Genomic DNA, 24,636 nt, shown 5'->3' on the forward strand with positions numbered 1-24,636 from the left:
TCGGACTGCCAGATGGTGAAGCGTGATTCATCACTCCAGAGAACGCTATTCCACTGCTCCAGAGTCCAATGGCGACAAGCTGTACACCACTCCAGCCGACGCTTGGCATTGCACATGGTGATGTTAGGCTTTTGTGTGGCTGCTCGGCCATGGAAACCCACTTCATGAAGCTCAGGACGAACAGTTCTTGTGCTGACGTTGTTTCCAGAGGCAGTTCCGTTCTGTGAGCTTGTGTGGCCTACCAATTCGTGGCTGAGCCGTTGTTGTTCTTCACAATAACAGCATTGAAAGTCACTGAGCTCTTCAGTAAGGCCATTCTACTGGCAATTTTTGTCTATGGAGATTGCATGGCTGTGTGCTCGATTTTATACACCGGTCAGCAACAGGTGTGACTGAAATATCAGAATACACTCATTTGAAGGGGTGTCCACATACTTTTCTATATATAGTGTATATGCTATACCCAGAGGAAGGAATGAGAGGGGAGGGGGGTGGAAATTACCATGCGTGAATGCCCCCTTCAAGTCCCCACGCTATAGTCAAAGCTAAGACATGGGTACGGCAAGTGACAAGTCCCCTTACTCACATCAGCATTTATAGACAGGTATTCAGAATGATTGATTTGTGAATGGGAGATATATTCCAAGGATGACCGGTCAGTTTGATTTATCATTGATTGTTATCTATCCCCTTTAGACGGCTGTGACTAGTCAGACAGAAATACAACCAAATATCAATAAACTTCAAATATCGTATTAAATACATGCTCCGGAACTTTGGTGACTACTAAGTATTTTTTAAACCTCCCGCTTTGGGCTGGATGTGTCAAGGTGTAGTTAATAAATGCATATTCTATGAGCAGAATTACTATCTTACCTCAATTAGCCACGAAATCCCTAGTTTGAAAGCGACTGTTTTTCTGAAATGTGACATTTTCTCTACATTTCCCCCCACATGGTCCAACACCCTAGCAATTCGAGTTCTAGCCGATGAGCTTCAGCACCTCACCAATTGAGTGACAGCTAGCAAGATGCGCACAGCAGAGGGAGAGCAATGATGTGGTGTACATATCTGCACATATGTGACGTAGTATGCAATTTTAACGAACCACTTTTGGCTCATGTGGCCTACTTTCAGAACTACTCGCTAATAAGTATACAAAAGTTCCAGAGAATCTCTATAAGAATATATTTTTATGAACAAAGTTAAATGAGAAGTACAACAGGATATTATGTAACTCATAAAATATATACACTGAACAAAAATATAAACTCAACATGTAAAGTGTTGGTCCCATGTTTCATGAACTGAAAAATAAAACCTTTTTTTTTTTTCATATGCACAAAAAGTGTATTTCTCTAAATTTTGTGCACAAATTTGTTTGCACCCCTATTAGTGAGCATTTCTCCTTTGCCAATATAATCCATCCACCTGACAGGTGTGGCATATCAATAAGCTGATTAAACAGCATGATCATTACACAGGTGCACCTTGTGCTGGGGACAATAAAAGGACACTCTAAAATGTACAATTTTGTCACACAACACAATGCCACAAATGTCTCAAGTTTTGAGGGAGCATGCAATTGGCATGCTGACTGCAGGAATGTCCACCAGAGCTGTTGCCAGAGAATTGAATGTTCATTTCTCTACCATAAGATCCCTCCCAAAAAATTGAGAATTTGGCAGTACGTCCAACTGGCCTCACAACCGCAGACCACGTGTGACCACGCCTGCCCAGGACCTCCCCATCCGGCTTCTTCACCTGCGGGATCGTCTGAGTGGGGGGGTGGTGGTGCTGAGGAGTATTTCTGTCTGTAATAAAGCCCTTTGTGGAGAAAAACTAATTCTAATTGGCTGAGCCTGGCTCCCCAGTGGGTGGGCCTGGCTGCCAAGTGGGCAGATGTACAGCCATGGGCCCACCCATGGCTGTACACCTGCCCAGTCATGTGAAATCCATAGATTAGGGCCTAATGAATTGATTTCGATTGACTGTTTTCCTTATATGAATTGTAACTCAGTAAAATCTTTGAAATTGTTGCATGTTGCATTTATATTTTTGTTCAGTATAATTTATGGAACAAATAAAGGTGTTACATAGAAATAGACTTCACCAAAGTAAAAGATGCAAGAAAATGATGCTTGATTAGTTCACTCTGCACTGTCCCATCTGAACCAGAGGCCCAGTTGAATTCCAAAATTGGCAAGCTCCTTTACCCAAGGTCGTGGCTGTTGTTTCCCAAAATAACTGAGTGCAGTTGCATCCCAAGTGTAACACATTGTACGCTGTTATCTTTAGACACATAGATTTAAGCTGTATTCTTAAAATGGAGGCTGTGGATTTGTTTAAAGTCAGAGGGCCAGAGAGGGTTAAACATCTTATCTGGCTGAAACCTCCTGGTACATGTGTCCCTTTGGTTCTGGATTCATCAGGCAACTCTCACAATATCGTCACCAGAAAGGTGTTCCTCACAGGGGATAAATCAGTTAAACTGAATCCTACTTTGGGATTATTTACAAAAAACACAAATCACTAACTAAACCAGGATTTACACAGATTGGATGAATGGAATCCTTTAAACTGTAGGCGATGAAAGCAGAGTAGTTTTGATACATGAAGAGTAATTATCTCACCTAAAAATAGATATAATGCAAGACAAACAGAACAGATTAATTAACTATAACTGGCTAACTAAGTACAGTAGTTAGACGAGTGAGAAGTCCTGGTCATTGTGGTAGAGCTTAGTGTACCAGAGTTGGCCCTGCTTTAATATTCTCCTCGTCCTCACAGCACCAGCCTATCCTCACCACCCTCCTGGATGACCTGGCCAATGGAGGCTTGGCTCTGGGCCCTCAGGAAGCACTGGCGCTTGCACTCCATCAGCTGTTCCAGGTCACGCCACATCTTCACCTGCTTCATGTTCGGCCCATGGCTCTCCCTCACAGTCTTCTGCTGCTCACGCAACTTCTGTTGTTGTCCAAAGGGAAAGACCCGCGAATTAATGTCAGCCCAACATGCATACAGTGTATGATCAGCATTGTTAAATTGCCTTTTTCAGTTGAATACCGTAAATTCCAGACTATAAGCCGCAACTTTTTTCCCAGGCTTTGAACCTCGCGGCTTAAACAATGACGCGGCTAATATATGGATTTTTCCCGCTTTCAATAATTTTTTCTCCAAAAAAACACATTCTGTGACGTGCTCAGTTTTTTGGCGGCATGAAGCTTTCATTAGACCAATGAAATTGCCGAACGGGTTAACCTCTCTAGGGTAGGGGGCAGTATTTGCACGGCCGGATAAAAAACGTACCTGATTTAATCTGGTTATTACTACTGCCCAGAAACTACAATATGCATATAATTGTTTGATTTGGATAGAAAACACCCTAACGTTTCTAAAACTGTTTGAATGGTGTCTGTGAGTATAACAGAACTCATATGGCAGGCAGAAACCTGAGAAGATTCCAAACAGGAAGTGCCCTCTCTGACCATATCTTGGCCTTCTACACTCTCTTTATTGAAAACTGAGGATCTCTGCTGTAACGTGACACTTCCTACAGCTCCCATAGGCTCTCAGAGGGCGCCAGAACGTTGAATGATGACTTTGCAGGCCATGGCTGAAAAACAGTAGCGCATTTGGTAAGTGGTCGATCAGAGAACAATGAGACGGGGGCGCGCATGCACGTGAAGAGTCCATTTGAGATTTTTAGTCTTTGAACGAAAACAGGGTTTCCCCGTCGGAATATTATCGCTTTTTTACGAGAAAAATCACATAAAAATTGATTTTAAACAGCGGTTGACATGCTTCGAAGTACGGTAATGGAATATTTTGAATTTTTTTGTCACGATACGCGCCGGGAGCGTCACCCTTCGTTACCCTTCGGATAGTGTCTTGAACGCACGAACAAAACAGAGGATATTAGAACATAACTATGGATTATTTTGAACCAAACCAACATTTGTTATTGAAGTAGAAGTCCTGGGAGTGCATTCTGACGAAGAACAGCAAAGGTAATCCAATTTTTCTTATAGTAAATCTGAGTTTGGTGAGTGCCAAACTTGGTGGGTGTCAAAATAGCTAGCCCGTGATGGCGAGCTATCTACTCAGAATATTGCAAAATGTGCTTTTGCCGAAAAGCTATTTTAAAATCGGACATAGCGATTGCATAAAGGAGTTCTGTATCTATAATTCTTAAAATAATTGTTATATTTTTTGTGAACGTTTATCGTGAGTAATTTAGTAAATTCACCGGAAGTTTGCGGTGGGTATGCTAGTTCTGAACGTCACATGCTAATGTAAAAAGCTGTTTTTTTATATAAATATGAACTTGATTGAACAAAACATGCATGTATTGTATAACATAATGTCCTAGGAGTGTCATCTGATGAAGATCATCAAAGGTTAGTGCTGCATTTAGCTGTGGTTTGGGTTTATGTGACATTATATGCTAGCTTGAAAAATGGGTGTGTGATTATTTCTGGCTGGGTACTCTCCTGACATAATCTAATGTTTTGCTTTCGTTGTAAGGCCTTTTTGAAATCGGACAGTGTGGTTAGATTAACGAGAGTCTTGTCTTTAAAATGGTGTAAAATAGTCATATGTTTGAGAAATTGAAGTAATAGCATTTCTAAGGTATTTGAATATCGCGCCACGGGATTCCACTGGCTGTTGAGTAAGTAGGAAGCAGCTTGAGGAATTGACTCAGTGCAAAAAGACAACTAAAGCTTACTGCTAATTTTTTATTTTTTGTTACAAGCCGTGTTTCGTTAAAGCCTGTGTAAAGTTAATTTGTTTCAATGTACCGGTAGGCACCTGCGGCTTATAGACATGCGCGGCTTATTTATGTTCAAAATATATATATATTTTTTAAATTCAGTGGGTGCGGCTTATATTCATGTGTGCTTAATAGTCCGGAAATTACGGTACCTTTTCATTATAAGTTGCAAGGCAAGCCATCCTTTTATAAATTAACAGGAAGCTTGACCAACCAAATATTTACTACTTAGAGGAATTAGCATATAGCCTATTCATAACCCTAAAAAAGAAGTAGCTTGTCACGAATGTGACAGGGGTGGGGAAATGTAGATGAGGACTAGGACAGAGCTAGGGTAGAGAGAAATCAGCATGCATCCCTCCAGCTGCTCCAGTGATAAGGATGGACATTGTGTTATACAAGCTGCACCTATACTGGTGTGCAGTGGTGGTCGGTGCCGTAAAAATGTTTGACTGAGCATGGCCTTATTTCTATTACAGCATATTGTGTAAGTCTATAGAAGGGGGTGAGAACCATAAGCCTCCTAGGTTTTGTATTGAAGTTAATGTACCGAGAGGATGGAAGCTAGCTGTCCTCTCGGCTACACCATGGTGCAACCCTAGAGTGCTGTTGAAGCTACTGTAGATCTTCATAAATAACAGTGTGTTTTAAGCAATTATTTTTGACGTGAATATATTTTGTATAGTTTTATTTAAAAAGGATTACTCTTTTAATGTTTCACAATTTTTATGAAATTCACTGAGGAGGTTGGTCCTCCCCTTCCTCCTCTGAGGAGCCTCCACTGCTGGTCTACTGCAGCAGCACGTCTACATTACAGCTTGTCTACTGGGCCAAATGGTTTAGCAGGAATGCAGCTGAGCCCCCTCTGCCATACCCTTCCTCCTCTCTGGCATCCCTCTTATCAGGGTGAAGAAGGAAGGAACCCAAAGTATGGTGCCTGTGTTTGCAGGGGATCCATTTCAGATGCCAGTGCAGCACAGGATTGGCACCGTGCCTGCACCCTGACAAAGCACAAACAGCACCTCTCTGCTCACCTTGCCCAGGGACTCCTGTTCTGCAATGTTCTTCATGTACTGCTCCCTGTGAAACAGCCAGAGGGTCAGAGTTCATGTGAGCTTTAAAACTTTCGCAAGCTCAATGCTGCTATTATGACATTACTGTGAGTTTTACAAGGAAAATACTACCTGGTAGTTGAATAACAACATTGCAAACATCCATAACATATTTTATTAAACCAGTAATATAAATATATTTACATATTTTTCTATAGCAAAGCAATACTTCTGGACACACTTGGAAATGAGGGTGACCTATGAGGGTGAATCTACTAACAGACTACTGTAAGTGTGTCCTTTGAGGGAGGTATAGGGGGAGGTGGGTGGCAACAGTAGCATACAGTAGGCACCCATTGTGTTGTAATCGTAGCATATGGAGGTGACTGCGGTAATAGAAATCCTAAGCAGCTGGCAGACTCACCTGATGGTCTTCCTCCTCTCTTGCGGATCAGGAGACACGTAGGCCTTCATTTCCTCTGCTGCTCGCTGCATTTGCATCTCAATGATCTGTGAAGAGCGAGAGAGATGGGCAGAGAGAGAGAGAGCTCTGGTTGACGGTCACAGAACAGGTGTTGGGGGAGGGGTTGTTTGCTACCTGAACCCCTTACCTCTTTCATGCAGTTGATATAGTGGTATCGGTTTTCCTCCTGAGCCATCTCCTCCCTCAGAGCTCTCACCTCCTGCAATGGAGGTGGTGAATGAAAACATGTGGCAGTAAGAAACTGAAGCATTAGGCCTGAAGCATCAGATGCTTGTTGCTATGGCGGTACTGAACTGGTCCTCGCGCAGAGCACATTCCAATGATGTAAATAGAGAAGATTTGATATGTGGTGATATGCTGATCTGTTGGGTGTGTTAGTAGATAGGCCAGGGGTCTACACATAGCATTCATATTATACCTGCTCCAGTTTGGATCGGTTACTCTCCAGACCTGCAGCACAGCTGTCATACTGGGCCTTCTTTTCCTCATACTCTTGAGTTAGCTCCTGTCATGAAAGAAATACCCATTCACAGATACATGAACCCAAAGAAATACACATTCACATGAACACAAAGAAATACACATTCACAGATACATGAACACAAAGAAATACACATAAATGGATATATTCTATAGCATTTAAAAAGACAATAGTACAATGACAATACTTTTCACCATTATAAAATGTTATGTATGCAAAAGTTCTAGTTTTCCCAACCCCTTTCATATCATTATCAGATCAAAGCCCATGTATTTGCTCCGTTTTACTTACGCCTAAGCTCTAGCTGAGTATATTCATACATTTCTGACGTAACTTTTCATCATTAGTAAATGTTAGCCAGTATGATGGTCAACCAACTCAGGGAACACAATCTGGAAAATATGATCCCCAGCTTTAGCTGAGAGATGTGAGGTGCTTTCCCTGTCGTACACTATACACATAGACTATGTTTCAATTATCGTTAATGGACTCCACAAAAATCCTGAATGAAGTCAACAGCAGCTGGCTGATGCCTCAGGGTTTTCCCCCCTTTCTTTTGTCAAATCTCTTGGCCTCATGTCATGATGTTTAATGCTTTTTAATCTGTGGTTGTACAGTACCAGTCAAAAATTGACACACCTACTAATTCAAGGGTTTTTCTTTATTTTGACTATTTTCTACACTGTAGAATAATAGTGAAGACATCAAAACTATGAAATAACACATATGGAATCATGTAGTAACCAAAAGTGTTAACAAATCAAAATATATTTTATATTTGAGATTCTTCAAAGTAGTCACCCTTTGCCTTGATGACAGCTTTGCACTCTTGGCATTCTCTCAACCAGCTTCATGAGGTAGTGGAATGCATTTCAATTAACAGGTGTGCCATGTTAAAAGTACATTTGTTGAATTTCTTTCCTTCTTAATGTGTTTGAGCCAATCAGTTGTGTTGTGACAAGGTAGGGGTGGTATACAGAAGATAGCCCTATTTGGTAAAAGTCCAAGTCCATATTATGGCAAGAACAGCTCAATAAGCAAAGAGAAACGACAGTCCATCATTACTTTAACACATGAATGTCAGTCAATGCGGAAAATTTCAAGAACTTTCAAAGTTTCTTCAAGTGCAGTGGCAGAAATCATAAAGCTCTATGATGAAATTGGCTCTCATGAGGACCGCCACAGGAAAGGAAGACCCAGAGTTACCTCTGCTGCAGAGGATAAGTTCATTAGAGTTACCAGCCTTTGCACACTCTTGGCATTCTCTCAACCAGCTTCACCTGGAATGCTTTCCATTGCTAGTGTTTCTTGGCCCAAGAAAGTCTCTTCTTATTGGTGTCCTTTAGTAGTGGTTTCTTTGCAGCAATTCAACCACGAAGGCTTGATTCACGCAGTCTCCTCTGAACAGTTGATGTTGAGATGTGTTTGTTACTTGAACTCTGAAGCATTTATTTGGGCGATTGCATTTCTTTGTGCTCAGCATATGTGGGAACTTCTTCAAGACTCTTGGAAAAGCATTCCAGGTGAAACTGGTTGAGAGAATGCCAAGAATGTGCGAAGCTATGCAAATCAATGCAAAGTGTGGCTACTTTGAAAAATCTAAAAACTATTTTGATTTGTTTAACACTTTTTTGGTTACCACATGTGTTCCATATGTGCCATTTTATAGTTTTGATGTCTTCACTATTATTCTACAATGTAGAAAATAGTAAAAATAAAGAAAAGACCATTAATGAGTAGGTGTGTCTAAACTTTTGACTGGTACTGTACATTTAGCTTATTCTATAGACACAGCTCTGTGTAATGACACAATTTGAAGATGAAACTGCAGACAAAGTTTTATAGCGTGTGACGTTCACCTGACACTGCTGTCTCAAAGGCCTCAGTTCCTTTATGATTGGAGCAAGGGCAGACTTTTTCTCCACTATCGTTGAGTTCAGTTTCTTCACCTGAAAAAAAGCATCACATATTTCTACCCATCTGCCAACATCCTGATTTGGTGGGAAAAGTAATCCACAGAAATGTCAGTTAAAGATGACTATGACCATAATAATCATTATAAATTCAGCAAAAAAAGAAACGTCCCTTTTTCAGGACCCTGTCTTGAACCATCAGTGCTCAGACTGTCCGCAATAGACTGAGAGAGGCTGGACTGAGGGCTTGTAGGCCTGTTGTAAGGCAGGTCCTCACCAGACATCACCGGCAACAACGTTGCCTATGGGCACAAACCCACCGTCGCTGGACCAGACAGGACTGGCAAAAAGTGCTCTTCACTGACGAGTCGCGGTTTTGTCTCACCAGGGGTGATGGTTGGATTTGCGTTTATCGTCGAAGTAATAAGCATCACACCGAGGCCTGTACTCTGGAGCGGGATCGATTTGGAGGTGGAGGGTCCGTCATGGTCTGGGGCGATGTGTCACAGCATCATCGGACTGAGCTTGTTGTCATTGCAGGCAATCTCAAAGCTGTGCGTTACAGGGAAGACATCCTCCTCCCTCATGTGGCACCCTTCCTGCAGGCTCATCCTGACATGACCCTCCAGCATGACAATGCCACCAGCCATACTGCTCGTTCTGTGTGTGATTTCCTGCAAGACAGGAATGTCAGTGTTCTGCCATGGCCAGCAAAGAGCCCGGATCTCAATCCCATTGAGCACATCTGGGACCTGTTGGATCAGACGGTGAGGGCTAGGGCCATTCCCCCCAGAAATGTTCAGGATCTTGCAGGTGCCTTGGTGGAAGAGTGGGGTAACATCTCACAACAAGAACTGGCAAATCTGGTGCAGTCCATGAGGAGGAGATGCAATGCAGTACTTAATGCAGCTGGTGGCCACACCAGATACTGACTGTTACTTTTGTTCAGATTTTGTTTTGATTTTGACTGTTACTTTTGATTTTGTTCAGGGACACATTATTCCATTTCTGTTAGTCACATGTCTGTGGAACTTGTTCAGTTTGTGTCTCAGTTGTTGAATCTTGTTATGTTCATACACATATTTACACATGTTAAGTTGCTGAAAATAAATGCAGTTGACAGTGAGAGGATGTTTCTTTTTTTGCTGAGTTTATGTCACCTGTGTTGTACACAAGCAGGGGCCTTACAGGGTGTGCATTCAGAGGCAAAGCTATCTAAGGCCAAACAGGAGATTGTGAAGTGAGTCAAAATCTACTTTATGGTTACAGCCAGGAATGTTTGAATCATTGGCAGCAGCACAAGTGTGCAAGCTGCCAGCTTTAACCATAAGCCCTGTCTACCCTTTAAATAATTTCAAAAACATCTTGGACTGGGGCCTAAACGGCTGCAACTGGTTCTATTTGGACTTCAATGCAATGGGATGACAGATTGATAAAACAGAGTGATTTGGTGATCCAACTTGGCTTAAAACTCAGCAATTACTCTTCCTTTCCCCACAAAAGACAGATTAATTACGCACAAGTGGTATTTCAAAAGGTATCAAGTCACTAAGTCAATGCAAATAAATCAATGACACAAACAAAACAGGACTAGGACAGTTCTGGTAAAACAAATTGTGCTGTGTTTGTGTAGCCCATTAGAAGGAGCATCTGAAAGCAATCAGCATGATCCTGTGACTGAGTATGGGTGGTCTGGAGTGGGGAAAGATCTGTCACTGTGGTAAAGTGACATGCTACTCAGACAGTGGCTCCGATCCCCTGATATAGTCACCATTTCTGACATGTCGTCCAGCGAGCGCCCCTTCATCTCGTCCAGTTCACTCTTGATGGCTGACACTCTCTCCAGTTCCTCCTGAGTGTCACTGTACCCAGAGATCCCCTTCTGTGCCTCCATGGATTGCTAAATGGACCACCATAAGAGCATGAGAGGGCATATGGGGTGACACATCAGTAACTACACCAAATATGACAGCCTTGTAATGCAGCAGCATAAAATTATGCGATTGTGTCCAGTGTTAGAATCCTGAGGCAAATGGCACTTGAGCAATGTAGTCTACACCCACATGAGCTGCAAGGCAGTAAGATGAAATCAGTGAATTCAAGTTAATAATTTGCAATGAGTAAACCTCCATGTAATGTATACAGTGGCTCATCTGACTTAATTGTTAATGATTCGCTTGCACCATGTCAACAAATGTAAGCCTATAGCTATGACTCAGAAACGGTGGTTGAGGAAGTTCCGCAGCATTATCAAGGACCCCACACACCCCAGCCACGGGCTGTTCTCTCCCTTACCGTTGGGCAGACGGTGTCAGAACATGAGGTCTGATACCAACAGGCTCAGAGACACTTTATCTACAAGCCATCAGACTGCTGAACACTTGAACTAGAGTGACCACCTGCACTGACTTTCCACACCTTAGCACGCATGCACACACCCACCCACCCACACAGACACCCACCCACACAGACACCCACCCACCCACACAGACACCCACCCACACAGACACCCACCCACCCACCCACACAGACACCCACCCACCCACACAGACACCCACCCACACAGACACCCACCCACCCACACAGACAGACACCCACACAGACACCCACCCACCCACACAGACATCCACCCACCCACACAGACATCCACCCACCCACACAGACACCCACCCACCCACCCACCCACACAGACACCCACCCACCCACACAGACACCCACCCACCCACACAGACACACATCCACCCACACTGACACCCACCCAGACACCCACCTACACAGACATCCACCCACCCACACAGACATCCACCCACACATTCATGCTACACACACATCACAACTGCACAATTTAAACACTTGGCCCCAATCCCCCCTTCCTTGATACATGTGTAAATATTGGACTATAAATTGTGCCTTCCTATATTATGCTTACGCTAAAATGTACTATTCTATTCTACTGAAATTTACTTTATGTTTTTATCTTTTATTATTTATTATTGTTGTTCTATTGTCGAGAAGGAACCTGATAGTAAGTATTTCATTGGACGGTGTTTACCATGTGCATCCTGTACATACGACTAATACAACTTGAAACAGTGACTGAGTTACTCCCTCCCTGTCTGGGAGGATATATAGCAGCATGGAGCCTCGTCCTGAAATGACCCCTGGCGCCTGTGCTCTAAGCACTGTGAAGGGTTGTGTCCACACAAACAGGCAGGGGTCAGCTCAACACCTGGGAGTAGAGGCCACTTTGTTCTCCAAGAAGAGAAGATTACATGCGGTTGAGATAGCAGGACGTGTGTGTGGTCTATTATATATATATATATATATATATATATATATATATATATATATATATATATATATATTACATTGTAATATTTGGTTCTGATATGAATAGTTCACAGTTTCAAGCAGGGCTTCTAGTGAGTTTTGGGTTATACAGTAGGCTATAACCAACATTGTTGCAGCAAATGGTTCATAGTTGTAGGTTGAAGGGGTAACAGTTGGACTGGGGTGACTGGGTGGGTGAGTGATGGGAACAGGAATGCAGGTGGTGAGAGGAGAGAGGGCTCAGACCCTAACATCCACTGATTTAAAAAAATACCAGCGTCAGACACAGAGAGAAGAGCAAATGCAGCCATCGCAAATAGCAGCAGCCCAGCCCTTACTGTGTCAGCCAGGCTATTAGCAAGTCAGGAGCTGGGAGGGAACGGGGTGTGAAGTCATTTCCAGGAAGGTTTGTCACTTTACTGTTAATGTACATTGCATGATCAAGGGCAGGATGGAAAGGTAAGTGTCCCACTATACACATACAGGGGCTTCTATGAGGTATGGAGGGGGGCAGGTAGGGTGGTAGGGTGGATTGCTGCGAAGGGGATTGCTGTGGTGCATAGTTACCAGTTGCTGTTGGGCGACCTCGTGCCTCTGTTTTAGGATTTCCTCTGTCCGCTGCAAGACCCCATACTCAGCTCTCAGCTCGGTAATCTCCTGCCGCTTCTTCTTGAACACCGTCCCCTTGCTGCGCAGTTTCCCGACAAAACGTTTAAACTGAGAGGAATCAAGAGAGACTATTGTCATGAAAGATATGCTAAGAGAAATGGAACGAGACAGAAATGACAACATAAAAAAAATATATATTTTTTTTAACTTTCTTCCCACACAGATCAAACATCAGTGAAGAAAAAGTAAATACACAAGGGAAACCACATCTTGAAGCAAGGTCATCCCCTTCAGTTTCTACTGAGACAGACATGACCCATGTCTGAGAGAGTGAGTTGGGGAGTGTGAAAAAGAGAGAGAGAGTTACTGTAATGTGGCTTAGTATCCAGCAGTGATGGAACAATGTAAAATGTTCTTGGAGAAGACAAATGCTGAGGGTGAGGCAGTACTGGGGGGGGGTCGAGGTGCCTCAGACTCCTGTGCATGTCAAAATGTATTCCTTCTGGAGAATCCCAGAAAATGTCCTGTAAGTCACTTGGGGCATGCATGGCTTGTGCGCAAGAATGTATGGTTTGTTTAATATTGGGACATCAAGGGCAGATAAGATTGAGAGGGAATTAGCAGCCAGAATAAGGCTGCGTAGCATTCCCTCGTCACATACAATATGTCCCCAAAACAGCTGCTAAGTTATCCAACACAACTTTGAAGGGTTTGAACTATTTATCATGACCCTGTGTCAGACACACACATACTCAGGACAGGCGGATAGTTCTGGAAAATGCAGCACATTGGGATAGTTAAGCAGTAAGGCCCGAGGGGCTGTGGTATATGGCCAATATTCCACAAACCTCAGAGGTGCCTTATTGTTATTATAAACTAGTTACCAACGTAATTAGAACAGTACAATTTTATTTTTTGCCATACCCATGGTATACGGTCAGATATAACACGGCTTTCAGCCAAATCAGCATTCAGTGTTCGAACCACCCAGTTTATAATAGGTAATGAAACATTGTGCCCATACAGTATATGCACTGAGCATATTTATAAATAGCAGTAACCTACTATATGTGAAATCCATTTTGTCAGGGTGAATAGCTTTTCCAGACTGAGCAAATACATCTGTTATTTACATTGGAGGAATTTGGGGTGCAAGTGAACAGAAAGCATTATTATTTCCATGACAGACTGACCTAGTGAATCCAGGTGGAAGCTATGATCCCCTATTGATGTCACTTGTTAAATCCACTTCAAATCATTGTCGATGAAGGGGAGGAGACAGGTTAAAGAAGGATTTTTAAGCCTTGAGACATGGTTTGTGTATGTGTGCCATTCAAAGGGTGAATGGGCAAGACAAAGGGTTTACGTGCCTTTGAACGGAGTATGGTAGTAGGTTTGTGTCAAGAACTGCAATGGTGCAGGGTTTTTCATGCTCAACAGTTTCCCATGTATATCAAGGATGGTCCACCACTCAAAGGATATCCAGCCAACTTGATACAACTGTGGAAAGCACTGGAGTCAACATGGGCCAGCATCCCTGTGGAACGCTTTCGACACCTTGTAGAGTCCATGTCCCGACAAATTGAGGCTGTTCTAAGGCCAATAACTCAATATTAGGAAGGTGTTCTTAATGTTTTGTACACTCAGTGTATGTAATGATGGAACACTAGCAACATGGTGGACTAGTTTGTAGTGGGTGTAAAAGCAAGCTAACTGAGGATGAGCAGTTGCTGAGTGACATGTGATGACATGTTAGCAGCATAATGGAAAATACCTCTGATAAGGTGCTCATTTCCACGATGACCCATGGACCCCAGGAGAGACTGATAAGCCCAGTGTGACTAGACCCTTTCCATTTACCATAAATCCCCTGACTCCCCTTCCATCCTGTTCTCACCTACTGTTACCATACTGAGAAAAAGTCAGGTTTAGAGTTTCCTTTCACATCAAACACACTCACTCATTATCCAGAGGAGCAGATGAAACCACACACATTGAACAGGGCATGGAGGAGAGCAGGGAGAAAGTGGATGCTATTTCAGACATGCAGCTCCTGTGCTTCGCCAGCCTGTCCAGCTGTCAGCGCAATGTTTTCACTGAGTGTGGAACGCCTGCCCATAAACCACTCAGACAACATATGGGTACAGCACATGCCCTATGCATCAGCTACCACCAACTATATAGACCTGTTAATGGCCAAAGGTCACGCTGCAAACAGGAACAGGCTTAGTCTGAGATGTGAAGAGTGGTCGTTCTCTTTATCCTTGATCTTATAGAGCCAGGCACAGGGTGTGCTGACACACAGGAGTGATGGCTCCTGGCACTATGTTGCAGAGGCAAAAAGGCACTCAAATTTGAGAGACCTTTCTCTGCCAATGGTTTATACTAAGTGATCTAACCAAACATGGCGTCAAAGCACGCACGGCTCTCAACCTTTGCCTCTCCCGAGTCCGTAGGGGAGTTGGAGCGATGGGACAAGACTAACTACCAATTGGATATCACGGAAAAGGGGTAAAAGTAAAAAATATAAACAAAACCTCATGTCAGTTTGTTTTCTTTGTGGTAAAATATCCTCCATAGATGTCAAAGTTAGTTGAAGGATTTACACTGAACTAGTTTGTTTTGCTGAATTAATGAAGAATATTTACACAAGAGATATAAAAATAAATACATTTCAGACAGTTTGTTAAATACTGTCCTGGTTCTGGGTAGTCCCTGTTGTGGTCTATTTTTAACCTTGCATGGGAAAGTGGGAGAGTGAGGGGAACAGGGATAAGTAGCATTAGCCTGTGAGCTCCACTATGTTTACATAAGAGCAGAAATAGCGTCTCATGTTCACTGGGATCCACAACTACCGCACGTCACCCTTATCAACAAAGTTTATGTATCGGAGTAGACGTAAGCAAACAGGAGAATGTTTAATCAATCTACCCCTAAAGATGGAAAATATATGATCTCTGATGCATTTTACTATCTTCTGAGAAATTTTGGACAGTGATGTTCAGTTTTGAGCGTTGGGCAATTGTACAACGTTGCTAGTGAATACTGAGCAGATTATATATAATGGTAGCAGTCTTTTTGCTGCAAAATGACAATATTTGAATCACCCCAAAAAAAGTATCTGACCCTATTCCACAGACATTGACTGGTGAGGAAGGTGATTACTATTGGTGTGGATGATGATGTTCAGACAAAAGTATTGAGCTGTGAAAGGCGGTTAGTTACTGTAATGTTACCTCATCTCCCCGGATGACCTCATCTCCGTCCTGGTCTCGTGCCTGGCTGTTCTTCTGATTCAGCTCTCGGTCTAGTGCAGCTAGCTCCTCCCGGGCCTCCTGCAGCTCCTCCGCCTTCGCCTCCTTCTTACGAGTTATAATCGATGCCTGAAGAGCCACACCAGTCATATTATTACAGATACAGTCAATACAGATACAGCCAGTATATATATGGTGCCTTCCGAAAGTATTCAGACCCCTTGACTTTTTCAACATTTTGTTTACGTTACAGCCTTACTCTAAAAAGGATTTAAAACATTTTCTTAACTCAGCAATCTACACACAATACACCAAAATGATAAAGCGAAAACAGGTTTTTAGACATTTTTGAACATTTATTTAAAGTAAACACCAGAAATACCTTATTTACATTAGTATTCAGACCCTTTGCTATATGAGTTTTGAAATTGAGCTTTCCATTGATCATCCTTGAGATGCTTCTACAACTTGATTGGAGTCCACCTGTGGTAAATTCAATTGATTGGACATGATTTGGAAAGGCACACACCTGTCTATATAAGGTCCCACAGTTGACAGTGCATGTCAGAGCAAAAACCAAGCCATGAGGTCGAAGAAATTGTCCATAGAGCTCCGAGACAGGATTGTGTTGAGGCACAGATCTGGAAAAGGGTACCAAAACATTTCTGCAGCATTGAAGGTCCCCAAGAACACAGTGGCCTCCATCATTCTTAAATGGAAGAAGTTTGGAACCACCAAGACTCTTCCTAGAGATGGCCGCCTGGCCAAACTGAGTAATCTGGGGAGAAGGGCCTTGGTCAGGGAGGTGACCAAGAACCCGATGGTCACTCTGACAGAGCTCCGGAGTTCCTCTGTGGAGATGGGAGGACCTTCAAGAAGGACAACCATCTCTGCAACACTCCACCAATCGGGCCTTTATGGTAGAGTGGCCAGACGAAAGCCACTCCTCAGTAAAAGGCACATGACAGCCCGCTTGGAGTTTGCCACAAGGCACCTAAAGACTCTCAGACCATGAGAAACAAGATTCTCTGGTCTGATGAACCCAAGATTGAACTCTTTGGCCTGAATACCATGTGTCACCTCTGGAGGAAACCTGGCTCCATTCCTACAGTGAAGGGTGGTGGTGGCAGCATCATGCTGTGGGGATGTTTTTCAGTGGCAGGGAGACTAGTCAGGATTGAGGCAAAGATGAACAGAACAATGTACAGAGAGATCCTTGATGAAAACCTGCTCCAGAGCGCTCAGGTCCTAAGACTGGGGGCGAAGGTTCACCTTCCAACAGGACAATGACTCTAAGCACACAGCGAAGACAACGCAGGAGTGGCTTCAGGACAGGTCTCAATGTCCTTGAGTGGCCCAGCCAGAGCGCAGAATTGAACCCGATCTAACATCTCTGGAGAGACCTGAAAATAGCTGTGCAGCAACGCTCCCCATCCAACCTGACAGAGTTTGAGAGGATCTGCAGAGAAGAAATGGGAGAAACTCCCCAAATACAGCGCCAAGCTGGTAGCGTCATACCCAAGATGACTCGATGCTGTACAGTAATCGCTGCCAAAGCTGCTTCAACAAAGTAATGAGTAAAGGGTCTGAATTCTTATGTAAATGTGTCATTTCAGTTTTTTATAAATTAGCCAAAATGTCTAAACCTGTTTTTGCTTTGTCATTATGGGGTATTCTGTGTAGATTGATGAGGAAAGAAATTAATGTAATCAATTTTAGAATAAGGCTGTAACGTAACAAAATGTGGAAAAAGTAATAGGGTCTGAATACGTCAAGTTTGGACACACCTACTCATTCCAGGGTTTTTCCTTTATTTTTACTATTTTCTACATTGTAGAATAATAGAAGACATCAACACTATGAAATAACACATATGGAATCATGTAGTAACCAAAAAAGTGTTGACTGACCTTGTGTTAAAGTAATGATGGACTGTCATTTCTCTTTGCTTATTTGAGCTGTTCTTGCCATAATATGGCCTTGGTATTTTACCAAATAGGGCTATCTTCTGTATACCATCCCTACCTTGTCACAACACAAGTTATTGGCTCAAATGCAATTAACTTTTAACAAGGCACACCTGTTAATTGAAATGCATTTCAGGTGACTACCTCAAGAAGCTGGTTGAGAGAATGCCAAGAGTGTGCAAATCTCTTATTAATTATATATTTTTTTAAATGTAACCCCTTTTTTCGCCCCAATTTCGTCGTATCAAATTGATAGTTACAGTCTTGTCCCATCGCTGCAACTCCTGTACGGACTCGGGAGAGGCGAAGGTTGAGAGCCGTGCGTCTTCTGAAACACGACCCTGCCGAGCGGCACTGCAATGGGATTGAGATCCGGGTTCTTCGCTGGCCATGGCAGAACACTGACATTACTGTCTTGTAGGAAATCATGCACAGAACGAGCAGTGACCCTCCAGCATTGTCATGCTGGAGGGTCATCTCAGGATGAGGGAGGAGGATGTCTTCCCTGTAACGCACAGCTTTGAGATTGCCTGCAATGACAACAAGCTCAGTCCGATGATGCTGTGACACACCGCCCCAGACCATGACGGACCCTCCACATCCAAATCGATCCCGCTCCAGGGTACAGGCCTCGGTGTGATGCTTATTCCTTCGTCGATAAACGCAAATCCAACCATCACCCCTGGTGAGACAAAACCGCGACTCGTCAGTGAAGAGCACTTTTTGCCAGTCCTGTCTGGTCCAGCGACGGTGGGTTTGTGCCCATAGGCAACGTTGTTGCCAGTGATGTCTGGTGAGGACCTGCCTTACAACAGGCCTACAAGCCCTCAGTCCAGCCTCTCTCAGACTATTAGTCTGAGCACTGATGGAGGGATTGTGCGTTCCTGGTGTAACTTGGGCAGTTGTTGTTGCCATCCTGTACCTGTCCCGCAGGTGTGATGTTCGGATGTACCGATCCTGTGAAGGTGTTGTTACACGTGGTCTCTCACTGCGAGGACGATCAGCTGTCCGTCCTGTCTCCCTGTAGCGCTGTTTTAGGCGTCTCACAGTACGGACATGGCAATTTATTGCCCTGGCCACATCCGCAGTCCTCATGCCTCCTTGCAGCATGCCCAAGACACGTTCACGCAGATGAGCAGGGACCCTGGGCATCTTTCTTTTGGTGTTTTTCAGAGTCAGTAGAAAGGCCCCTTTAGTGTCCTAAGTTTTCATAACTGTGACCTTAATTGCCTACCATCTGTAAGCTGTTAGTGTCTTAATGACTGTTCCACAGGTGCATGTTCATTAATTGCATGGGAGACAATGTTAAAACCTTTTACAATGAAGATCTGTAAAGTTATTTTGATTTTTACAAATTATCTTTGAAAGACAGGGTCCTGAAAAGGGGACGTTTCTTTTTTGCTGAGTTTAGTATCAATGACAGAGAATGGCATTCTGAAAATTACACAAAATTCATCCTACGTAATTGCTGGTGTTATGTCATATAATAATAACACTACTGTATCTCTGAAGAATGTGATAATAGAAAATAAGAAAAAAATAAATAATCACCTGTTGCCTGAAAAGAGACAGTTTATCATCCATGGGGTCGTTTCGCATCATTCTTTTCTCAATCAGCAGGTTTATTTCAATGTTGATTTCTCGAATCTGGACAAAGTGGGGAACAGTCAGTCTTAAACTTTCAATTTGTCAGAAACAAACTTTTTGGCTATTGTCAGTCATTCTTATTGTAATATGTGTGAACCAAATTTACCAAACTTGCAAAGCTCTATAGCTTAATTGCCCAGGTAGGTAGCGATATCTCACCTTGTCCTCTAGTTCCCCAAGCTCAGCTTGGCCCATGGCCGGCTCAGACACCACCTTCTGCAGGTACTGCACCATCCGCCTCTTACTCTCCAGCTCCTTGGGCAGTTTGTCAGACACCATGTAGGAGTTGAACTTGATCTCCTCTTCAAGCCTCTTCATTAAGCCTGAGACAGTGACAAAGACAAAGCTCGTTCTTACACCTTTGATCAGGATACCTCATTCTTTGAAAAACAATGAGGCACACCTGCTCATAGAAGGAGGGTAATATGCACATCTTAAACTTGAGACACCCGTTCATCATAATCATTTAAATTAGACAAGATCAAGAGTATATGCAAAACACTGTCTAAATTAACTAACTCAAGGGCATGTAACCTCAACATAGATTGTGCTCTTAAATGCTGCTGTTGAGCTCTGATGCACAGTAGGCCTATATGAGACTGAAAACCGTTACAAAATAGTCACATTAGGAAATGTTTTGATATGTGAAATTTTGAGTCATTGGATTGTCAAATTCTTTGTTGGTGTGCCACACACCAAGGTCTCATGTCTGTCTTTCTTTGCTTTTGAATTTTTTTTAACTGTAAATGTGTAAATCTCCTGTGTGATTGTAAAAAGGCTACTAGTAGATCAGGACAACAACAAAAAAAGAGGCAAGTCCACATATGGTGAGCTCCAATGGAGCACATCAAAGATCAGCATGATTACAGGGCCTTAATACATGTGAATCAATTAACAGAGATTCAGCCTGATCTGATGTGTACCTGACCTTTCAACCAGCTGTGGCGTTGAGGGTGATGCAGAACATGCCTACTCACTCTCTGGCTTGGCATCTGCTGCTGCCTGTCGCAGGTCCTTCAGCTGCTGCTGAGATCTCTGCAGTCTCTGTTCTGCCTGGAAAAGCTGAACATGTCCAAATGACAACACATACTTATCAGCATCTAAAAAAAACAACATCAAGTTTTAACCAACATCATGCTTATAAATCTACTTGTAGGTGAATTTGGAAAATCTAATTGACAACAATCTGTGATAACATGTAGACCTTTACCCTAAAGTCTGTATCATTTATTTGTACTCTGTATGCAGTCAAGTTGATCATATGGATAACAAAGCCTGTAAATTGGAAAGATAGTCTAATTTACGTCCTGTTTTGTCTAAGAAAAGTCAATTCATTACTTGGTTCTTCTGCTCTTGCTTCTGCTGAGCCAGAGACTCTTCTCTCTCCTTTTCCACCCTTAGTTGTCTGGCCAGTTCCAGCATCCGCTGGTGGTTGGACACTGACTCCACCTGTTGGACACATAATAAACTGTGTTTCACCTCACACGACTGCCAGGAGCCACTGCCACTGACTCAGTTCCCCCTTCTGGCATGGCTTAAAAGTATGACCCACTAAATGATCGCTCCATTACTCATCTGCCCTGTAAAAGGGTGAAGCATTGAGCCTGTCAGATGCCTGTCTAGTCTCATTACCATGAGGAATCTCTTGGCGTGTATGAGAGGTTATGCTTTCATTACTCTGTGAATCCCTGTGAGTTCCAGGCATAATGACAGGGTGGGCTTCCTCAAACAGACTGCCTGCATGCCTTACCCTCTTCTTCAGCCTCTCCACTCGCTTGATCAGCTGGTCCTTCTCCTCCTCCATAGCACCAATGTCCTGAGGTTAGGGAAAAGATTGTGTTTTAGCACTGTGTCTGTGCACATATCCCCATCTGTGGCTTAACTTAAGAGAATTCCATATGATACCAAGTGATGAGTGGAATACATAAAATGTTGTTCCCGTTTTTACCTTTCTGATCTCTGCAGTGGAAAAGCCAGAGCTTTTCAGTTGCTCACACTCCTTGTGGTAGGTCTTGAATCCTTCCACTAATTCTTCATACTACAAAAACAACAGATCAAACACTATGAAACTACGAATCACATTTCTCAGTTATGCCTCACATAGCATCTGTCTGACACACAGTGACCTTTAAATAATAAAATAATGGTTTTAATCATGGCATCATTGTGTGATCTCTTTAGTCTAGCAAGAGGAGGAGCCATGACCCCATGTTAAATGTTATGCTGCATTCATAATCTAGTGGGAAGGTGGTATTTACCACGTATGACTAGGAAAAATCTACTTGAACATCCCTCCAAATGGTAATTTCTAGTGGGAAACTCATAAATCATCCCTGAGCTCGGACTTCTCACACATGCTGACCTCTGACATCACCTACTAAGGTAGAACAGCATTTTCGACAGTTAAATGAAACAGCAAAACATTATTTATAAAAAGCAATCTATTAATATGTTTTTTTTAAACACCATAATTTGGTTGCAAGCATTATAGCTGTACTTTTAGTTTATGGTTGATGCAGCTTGTTGGCCATGAGTCAATATGTGTTTCTGAATGAGTTCAAAACACGTGAATGCATCACCTTCCCACTTGGTTATAAATGCAGCATTATGCTTCCACCTTGAAGTCAGTGGGCAAATAGTTTTGCATGGCGGGCCAACGAATTTGCCCAATGTTAAACAAACCTGGTGATAGGTGTCAGTGATGACATCATCCTGCAGGAACTCAGCAGGCACCTCCAGCTTAACCAGGAAGCGAGCCAAGTAAGCTCTCTTCTTCAGCTCTGTGATCCTCTGCAGCAGCCAGTGAAGGATAGGGTGTATCACAGGCTTACTGCCAGTCACCAGGCCCTGTCTGAAACTGCTCCTGTATTTAAAAAGAGAAGACAGTAAACACTCTGTGTTCTAATGCTGAAATCTGCCTGACGGGCCGACCCCAGGTGGTAAGAGTAGGCTACAACACGTCTGCCACGCTGATCCTTAACACTGGGGCCCCTCAGGGGTGTGTGCTTAGTCCCCTCCTGTATTCCCTGTTCACCCACGATTGCGTGGCCAAACGCGACACAACAGTGGTAGGCCTGATCACCGACAACGATGAGACGGCCTATAGGGAGGAGGTCAGAGAACTGGCAGTGTGGTGCAAGGACAATAACCTCTCCCTCAACGTGAGCAAGAAAAAGGAGCTGATCGTGCACTACAGGAAAAGGCGGGCCGAACAGGCCCCCATTAACATCGACGGGGCTGTAGTGGAGCAGGTCGAGAGTTTCAAGTTTCAAGATTTGGCATGGGTCCCCAGATCCTCAAAAGGTTCTACAGCTGCACCATCGAGAGCATCCTGACCTGCATCACCGCCTGGTATGGCAACTGCTCGGCATCTGACCGTAAGGCGCTACAGAGGGTAGTGCGAACGGCCCAGTACATTACTGGGGCCAAGCTTCCTGCCATCCAGGACCTATATAAAAGGCAGTGTCAGAGGAAAGCCCATACAATTGTCAGAGACTCCAGTCACCCAAGTTATAGACTTCTCTGCAACCGCACAGCAAGCGGTACCGGAGCGCCAAGTCTAGGACCAAAAGGCTCCTCAACAGCTTCTACCCCCAAGCCATTAGACTGCTGAACAATTCATAAAAATCGCCACCGGACAATTTACATTGACACCCCTCCTCTTGTACACTGCTGCTACTCGCTGTTTGTTTGTTACCTATGCATAGTCCCTTCACCCCCACCTACATGTTCAGATTTCCTCAACTAGCCTGTACCCCTGCACACTGACTTGGTACTGGTGCCCCCTGTACATAGCCTCGTTATTGTGTTACATTTTATTATTACTTTTTATTTTAGCCTACTTGGTAAATATTTTCTTCTTCTTGGACTGCACTTTGGTTAAGGGCTTGTAAGTAAGCATTTTACGGTAAAGTCTACACTTGTTGTAGACAAATAAAGTTTGATTTGATTCGATCAGAAGAATACTTACGGCTCAGACATATTCCCAAGTGGTTTGTATTTCAACATCCCCAGCAGAGTGAACATTCTCTTTGCTGTCTGGTCAGGCATTTCTTCACGTATATCAATAGTTTGCTGAAATAAATAAAATATGAAGTAATTCACACATTTTACACACACTTTAGGTGACTGGTAAACACAATAGTAGTGGGGCTCCAAATGGGGCAGGTGTCATCATCAAGATAATACCATTATAGGCATAATATCAACTGGGACAACTGTATACACCACTGGACAACTCGTGATCAAGTATGAGGTTGTTGTGTTCATTGCAAAACATAATTTGTCTCACCTTAGGGTCTATTTCGGCCAGAACATCGTTGAGAATTTGCAGAAGTTGCATTGGCTCCAGTGAGTCAAACGTGATCAGGTTAAAGTTTTTCTTGAAGGGGTCTTTATTCAGGTGCTCAACAATAAATTTAAGTTGCTCGCTCATCTTGAAATCAACTGGTCAGCTAATGTTATTGCGAGGTAAAGAACTTTAGCTGCAAGCTGGTCAAGACGATTAGCTAGCAAAAAGTCAGAATCAACCTTAGCATTAGCTTGCTAGCTATTTACTAGCCTAGCTACCGTTACTTTCCGAGGTGGATAGCTTGAAGCATAGCTAGCTACACGCTGACAAGCCAGTTCGTATGCACAAAGTGGCCAGCTGGCTTGTCCCCTTGTTTCTTTTGAGAAAAACTCGTTTTAAACCGCAAAGACAACGTGTACAGTCACAAGGCAATCCGTCTTGGAAACCAGACACAAGCGTCCTCGAGCTGGTTGCTAACAGGAAGTATTTCGGCTTGTTCAAGAGGGTCAGCCTGCAGTGGGTTCAGCCTGTGGAACATGCTGCGCAAGATTCTGCCAAGTGCACACGCAGAGTTGCATGCGGGTTCTTGTCCGTCTGGAATTCTCTTTTGTACCAGTAGATGGAGACAAATATCATTATTTCAGGCGGTTTGTAGCATACTTACCGCAATACAACATTTATGTTTTTAATATTTCAAAATAGCAAAAGATTAGTCTACATTATTACTTACATATTATAGATAGACCATATAATCATATTTTCCAGAGTTGTTTTGCAGCTTGGCTTTATCTTTTGTGTTCTCGACGTGCTTGCGTCTTTAAAACTGGACACATC

At 43.2% G+C, this 24,636-nt stretch overlaps 1 protein-coding gene across 1 annotated transcript; it reads right to left on the reverse strand.

Moving 5' to 3' along the window:
* Positions 1 to 1,174: 1,174 nt before the first annotated feature.
* LOC106585468 (intraflagellar transport protein 81 homolog) lies at positions 1,175 to 24,626 on the reverse strand. Its single transcript, XM_014171700.2, has 19 exons — positions 24,533 to 24,626; positions 23,803 to 24,406; positions 23,482 to 23,585; positions 22,194 to 22,374; positions 21,460 to 21,549; positions 21,262 to 21,327; positions 20,850 to 20,960; positions 20,489 to 20,573; positions 19,671 to 19,834; positions 19,416 to 19,511; positions 15,880 to 16,026; positions 12,602 to 12,751; positions 10,476 to 10,604; positions 8,651 to 8,740; positions 6,729 to 6,815; positions 6,438 to 6,509; positions 6,251 to 6,336; positions 5,809 to 5,854; positions 1,175 to 2,967 (listed from the first exon to the last, which is right to left on the reverse strand). Exons 2-19 carry the CDS (start codon positions 23,944 to 23,946, stop codon positions 2,785 to 2,787), a joined length of 2,031 nt encoding a protein of 676 aa, XP_014027175.1. The 5' UTR covers positions 23,947 to 24,406; positions 24,533 to 24,626; the 3' UTR covers positions 1,175 to 2,784.
* Between the last annotated feature and the right edge of the window lie 10 nt (positions 24,627 to 24,636).

The sequence above is a fragment of the Salmo salar genome, chromosome ssa24, assembly GCF_905237065.1.
Source record: "Salmo salar chromosome ssa24, Ssal_v3.1, whole genome shotgun sequence".
Classification (NCBI taxonomy): Eukaryota; Metazoa; Chordata; class Actinopteri; order Salmoniformes; family Salmonidae; genus Salmo; species Salmo salar.